Source organism: Condylura cristata, unplaced genomic scaffold (genome assembly GCF_000260355.1).
Source record: "Condylura cristata isolate star-nosed mole 26May11 unplaced genomic scaffold, ConCri1.0 scaffold00009, whole genome shotgun sequence".
NCBI classification, from domain to species: domain Eukaryota; kingdom Metazoa; phylum Chordata; class Mammalia; order Eulipotyphla; family Talpidae; genus Condylura; species Condylura cristata.
This window is the reverse complement of record NW_004567110.1, coordinates 26,757,145-26,763,144: the sequence shown is the minus strand read 5'-3', so window position 1 is coordinate 26,763,144 and position 6,000 is coordinate 26,757,145. Positions and strand designations below refer to the sequence as shown.

Sequence of the window (6,000 nt, the reverse complement as noted above, 5' to 3'; positions counted from 1 at the left end):
GAAAAGGTAAAGAAGCCATAGTGAAACACCCAGAGCTCTCTGTGCTTCCTACCAAGGTCTGCCTTCAAGGGTAACTATTTTACTGTAGCCTAATAGACCAGAGCTCTACCAAAGCCTATGACCAGGGGGAAGGAAAATACCCAACTCAGGCTTACTGAGAGACTGAGATCTAACCATAGATTCAAGGAGGCTTTCTTCCTAACACTGTACCACCACATCAACAGTGCTTCGATATCATAATAGGGATTACAGCTAAAAGAACTATAAGCCTCAGACCATATTAAGGATTCTCTAGGAAAATCCAAAATAACAGGGAATAGAAACAACAAAAAAGAATGTCAGTCAGTAGCACCACTGCTACAACAAACAATGAATATAGGCTATTCCCACCAGAGAAGCAGAAATTCTAACACTTAGAAGCCTATCTACTTCAATTCCTTTTATCTGGTGGATCATGTCTTGCCTTCAATGAAAAATATGAAAGGAAGACACTTCCCCAGTGCTCTGCTATCCTCAGAGCTAAAGGAACCATATATTGAAGCAGCGGTTCTCAAATTTCAAGAGGCATAAAACTTCATTTGTGACATTTATGGCAATGCAGATCCTGGGTGCCCTCCTGGAAGTCCTTTTATATTTTTTGGTCAGTTTATTGCTAGGAATATTAGCTCCCTAATCACCTGCTGAATATATCTTCTAAACAAATACAGTAAAGCTCAAGGAATATTTGTTAAAAGATTGTCCGGGAAGCAAAACATTACACTTTTTTAAGGTCTGTAGTAAGCAATGAGTCTTCTAACCTAGATAGAAGACATTTTATTCTAAGGATTTCTAAAGACTCTTATAGTCATTTATGTCATGTGTACAGAATAGCTGTAATTTTAAAGCTGCAGGGAGAAAACAAGCCAAACTATATACTCTAATGCAGACCATCCAAAAAAACCACTTGAGCTTCCAGGTCATTTAAAGTTGGTTCAAAGACCTCCTGCAAAAAAAAAAAAAAAAGTTGAAAATATAAGCAGCTATAGAAAATATAAATCTCAGACAAACTTATACAGAGTTGTACTGAGAATCAAAAAAGTTCACAGATATGCTAGTGTAGCTAGTGTAGTCTAAATGTTGGGGGTACTGTTAGGGTGATCTAAGGGTGGAGGAGCCAGAGAAGGGTGGATGGTCTAGGATCAACCAGAAGAGACAAAAGAAAGCTGAACAGGCTAAGAAGATAAAGACCTGTTCATCAAACCCTCCTATGAACCAGAAAACTAGGGATTTTTAGAAAACAAAGGTAGGCTGAAGATTGAAGATGAAAACTGACTTTTACTGGGTTCTTCAAGTATTGGGCCTATGGGTCACATTTGCACCACACCATGCTGCTATGCTACTCTGCAAGGGCCCCATCAGACTCCAACATTAGTATCCAGTCCAGATACTCATCTCGCCAGTATCTATCTCAGAAGAAGAGCCTGGCTTGATTGCAAGTTCCTTCTTATATTTCCAACTTGGGGAAACAGACCTTGGAAAAACTCAGCAGGAAAACAACTTTGAGAAACTGAGCTTGAGCCCATTTTCCATATATGGCCTTTGTAGAAGAGAAGACTACAGAATAAATAGAAGTGATCCAAAAGCAGTGCAGAGTCTTCTCTTTCAGAGAGTTGTGCCAGTCTGAGAGAGGCAAGGTGCACCTACTCATCAGTTTGTTAGTGGGATGTATACACGTAGGTATGTTTGTGTGCATGTGGGAGGGTATTCACATGCATGAGCGTGTGTTAGAGGGACTTGTGGTGGAACTGACCGACTCACCTTGTACCTGTCTGCAGGGGGTATAAATTCACTGAGTTGTGTCACTCTGGAAAGGAGATGAAGTATTAAGATAATGTCACAGTCTTGCCTCCTCAGCAGAGAAGAAAAACAGACAGGAGACACACACACATGTACACACGTGTGCACACACGACACACATGCACACACACAAACAATCCTCCTGACTTTGAGGTTGGAGCAGTTGGGAGCAGTCACTCTTCATCTCCTCCTGCCCTCTGTGGTGGGAATGGCCAGGTGAGAGGCAGAACTTTCACCTTAAGGAAGAAACAACTGCAGTGAGACTACCACTAGAGGCTTACTCCGGATGTAATAGGAAGATAATCTTTTTCAAGAAATAGCTGAATCAATAGCTAAATTTGTAAAAGATGCTGTGGTTGCACAAAAATAAGAGAAACAAGGAAAACAATGAAGTGGTCATTGGCAAAGTCCTCTAAAATTAGTCAGTGGTGGAAGATAACAAAGCAACCCGAAGCAAAAATTACCTGCAAACAATCTCTTCTCCAGTTCTTCTTGAATTTTAAGAAGCAACCTTTCCTGTTCTAAGGCCTCTATGTACTTTGAATAACACCAGGTTGGCTAGAAAAGCAATTTTCAAAATTAATTTTGGAAATAAACTGAAGATCAGCCCCTTTTATTTAAACCTTTTGATAAAGTGCCACATTTATTTAAAAAAATGCACATATCAAATTTATATGTATGTGAATTTTCACAAATAGAACTTGCACATTTAATATATAAAAAGTACAACACACTGAGCTATGTCACTTCACTTTAATATGAGTATGATGATGTAAAGATATTTTTTATAACCTTGATTGAAATTTTTTTATTTTATCTTTTATTTTACACACACACACACATTAACATCATTCTTCATTTTGTACATATTTTCATCTCAGTTGTAGTCCCTGTGGGCTTCCCACTACCAATTCACCCGTGTACCATCCATCACAGTCCCTTGTACTCTCCCGCCCCAATTCTGTTGATCAAAATTTTTTCACTGGAGGGTGATGATGTATTATTCCTCAGTGAACCAATGCTGCAAAAGTTTTATATAGGTTTATTTTCAAATGGCATTATTAGGTAAAATACACTTTTAGCTATATATTTTTCAATATTTGCCTCCACATAATTGGACATTTCTCTCAATAATAGCTTCACAGACTAGACATTATCCAGTTCTTGACAGTTATTCAGTCAATATTTTTAAGAAAGATCCAGGTTTTGTTTGGGGGTACCGTTTTGCACCTGGATTAATTATAGTTTTTCAGTGTTTAAAATATGAAACAAATATAGTCATATATACATAAATACAGAAAATCCATACTTGAAAAATGGCAAAGTATTTTTTTACCAATTGTTAAAGTAATTCAACATGTGTAAATTTGTTAATAATAGTAACTACAATAATAATTTATATTTACAAAATGCCTTTAGTTTTCCAAAACTCTAGTTTCTTACAAAAATTTGGAGATAGGTCAGAAGGGCATCATCCTTACACCATCATCATCATCATACCTCTTTTCTTTAATGGATAATGAAACAGACTCAAAGGAGATTAAGATTTTTATTCAAGCCTGAAGTTAAAATTGACTTGTAAGTGACAGTCAAAATTAGAAGCCTGGTGTCTCTAATTCTATTACCCTCTGTATTTTTACACCATGCTTCTGAAATTTAATGTTAATCATATGCAAATGAAAATATTTTCAAATGGCATTATTAGGTAAAATACACTTTCAGCTACATATTTTTCAATATTTGGCTCCACATAATTGCACATTTCTCTCAATAATAGCTTCATAGACTATACATTACCTTAGCTAGGTAGCTGACCTGGTTTGACATTCTCAGTATTACTAAGAATATTGACGCCTCTATAGAGGAAGAATTACCTCTGACATTTTTCTTGCTTACCTGTCGGCCATATGGTTGCAGGCCTAAGACTGTTTCACTGCCTAAGGGGCCTGTTTTCATAGCAGATCCTGAAGTGCTTACATATTGTTTGGCTCCATCCTGTAATTATATTAAATTAAATTATTCCAAAAGGGAATAATGCTATATATTATATAAACTTTCAGTTAAGGATAACATAATATGAAAAAAGATTTTGTGGTGAGCACTACATTTCAGATTTCATCAGGTCAACTTCATTAATTTAACATAATCTATTGCCTTGATCTTAAGTGTTCTTATATTAATATAAAGATATTAAAAATAAATGAAATTATGAAATAGAATGTTAAAGTCACCCCCAATTCTAGCATCTAAGAAAAACAACTGGGGCCTCCTGGTGGTACAAAGGGTTTCATCTCAGCACGATGAAGCTCTCCACAGCCACTAAAGCATGAGCTGGATCCCCAGCGAGGGAGCTGACCCACACAACACAGCGGGCCTCTCCTGTGTTGCCTGCTGCTCCCCTCAGCAGTGTGTTTCAGTCAATCTGCCTGTTCTGCTCCCCATTCTGTCCCTGGTGAATCCTCTCACACACAGCCCTTGCCCCCCACCCTTCTGGAATAAATAAATCAATCTTAAAAATAAAATTGCAGACATTTTTACAAATATCCACCAAACTTTTCACTAAGGAAATAAATGTGTAGATGAAATTTGTAATGTTTTTATATTTAAGTAAAAATTTTATGTAAGAAGAATCACACTATTACAGGCTTCCTTAAAATATACTTTTCTAGCCCTCCCTGGTGGCCAACAGGTTAGGACGCAGCACTGCAAGCTGGTGGCAGCTGCTTCAGTGCAAGTTTGATCCCCAGCCCCAGAGGTGACCCACATGGCCTGGCAGACCTCTCCTGACCCACCCGCTGCTCCCCTCAGCAGTGTACTTCATCGTTCTGCTCCCCACTCTGTCTCTGGTGAAGCCTTTCGCCATCCCTGCACCTCTGGCTTGTACCTCATTTCTGTATGAATAAATAAATAAATCTTAAAAAAAATATGCTTTTCATGCAAAATGTTGTGGAAATGTTTATATGTGAATAAATGTAGACTTTAAAGAGCAGGGCACCATCACTATTGTGCAGTCACCACAACGCATCATTTTCATAGGATGAATGATCTTATACACTCAAATATTTTATTGAGTGATAAAAGAACAGGTGAGTAATATTCTGGTAAAAGGATGTAAAACTACTAATGCTTGCTATTAATTTAGGTCATTTATATTTTTTCCCAATTATATCCTTTGGAATAAATTTCTAAAAGTAGCTTTGCTGGAGTAAAAAGAATGGAGATTCTAAATGATACATGTTGTCAAACACCTTTCAGAAACAAAAGTACCATTTTACACTTTTACCAACGATGAATGAGTTTATGGCCTCTTCGTATACTCACCAAAAGAGTATTCTCTTTTGCCAGTCTGCATGTTTCAGATAGCACTGAGACTGAACATTTTTTAATGATTTTAATAAACTGTATTTCTTTCATAAATTGCTTGCCAAAATCCATTTTTCTGTTAAAAATATTTATCTTTTTATGATGTATTTTTATGAACACCATACACTTTTGTTTCCCAACTTAATCTTTAATCTTGTTTATTTTTGTGCCACTTAAAACTTAAAAATTTTTATTTGGCTAAATCACTCTGACCCTGTTAATGAATTTGCCACTATTGACTTTAATCAAATGACATTAAACTAGATCAAAATGTTTCAATAGACTTCTTTTTCCTATCTAACTTCCTACAGATTACACTCTCTCTTTGATTCCTTTATGAGATTAAAAATATAGGCTTGGATATTAATTATTTTGTTATAAATGAAAATTATTGTGTCATTATTAAGATAATAACTAACATTTACTTATGACAGGCACTGTATTATGCATCTTATTCAATCCTGCCTTATGTAAGTTCTATTATTATATCCATTTTACTGAAAAGAATGAATTTTTAGAAATGAAATGGCTTGTCTAAGATATCAGAACTAGTCAATAGTAAGGATAGGCAATCTGACTTCAATAGTAAGGATAAGCAATCTGACTCCAAAAACTGTACTCCTGTCACTTGCTATTAGTACCCAGATCAAATGATACCTTACAACAGTACAGAAGAACAGCTTACATGATCTTTTTTAGCATAATCTTCCATATGTATCAATGCAATCAATCTCTCTGAAATCACGTCAGATTAATAAATGTTATTCTACTTAATAGATGAAATTGAGGTTAAGAATAGTA

The 6,000-nt window shown here is 36.0% G+C and overlaps 1 protein-coding gene across 1 annotated transcript in view; it reads right to left on the bottom strand.

Moving 5' to 3' along the window:
- Window positions 1-573: 573 nt before the first annotated feature.
- RGS22 (regulator of G-protein signaling 22) overlaps window positions 574-6,000 on the bottom strand; it is an 83,640-nt gene continuing 78,213 nt past the window's right edge. Inside the window, exons 22-26 of the mRNA XM_012722925.1 lie at window positions 3,733-3,831; window positions 2,301-2,394; window positions 1,984-2,072; window positions 1,798-1,843; window positions 574-982 (exon numbers count right to left, since the gene is read on the bottom strand). Coding sequence (XP_012578379.1) covers window positions 2,017-2,072; window positions 2,301-2,394; window positions 3,733-3,831 — 249 coding nt within the window. The 3' untranslated portion in view covers window positions 574-982; window positions 1,798-1,843; window positions 1,984-2,016. The remainder of the gene's footprint in view (window positions 983-1,797; window positions 1,844-1,983; window positions 2,073-2,300; window positions 2,395-3,732; window positions 3,832-6,000) is intronic.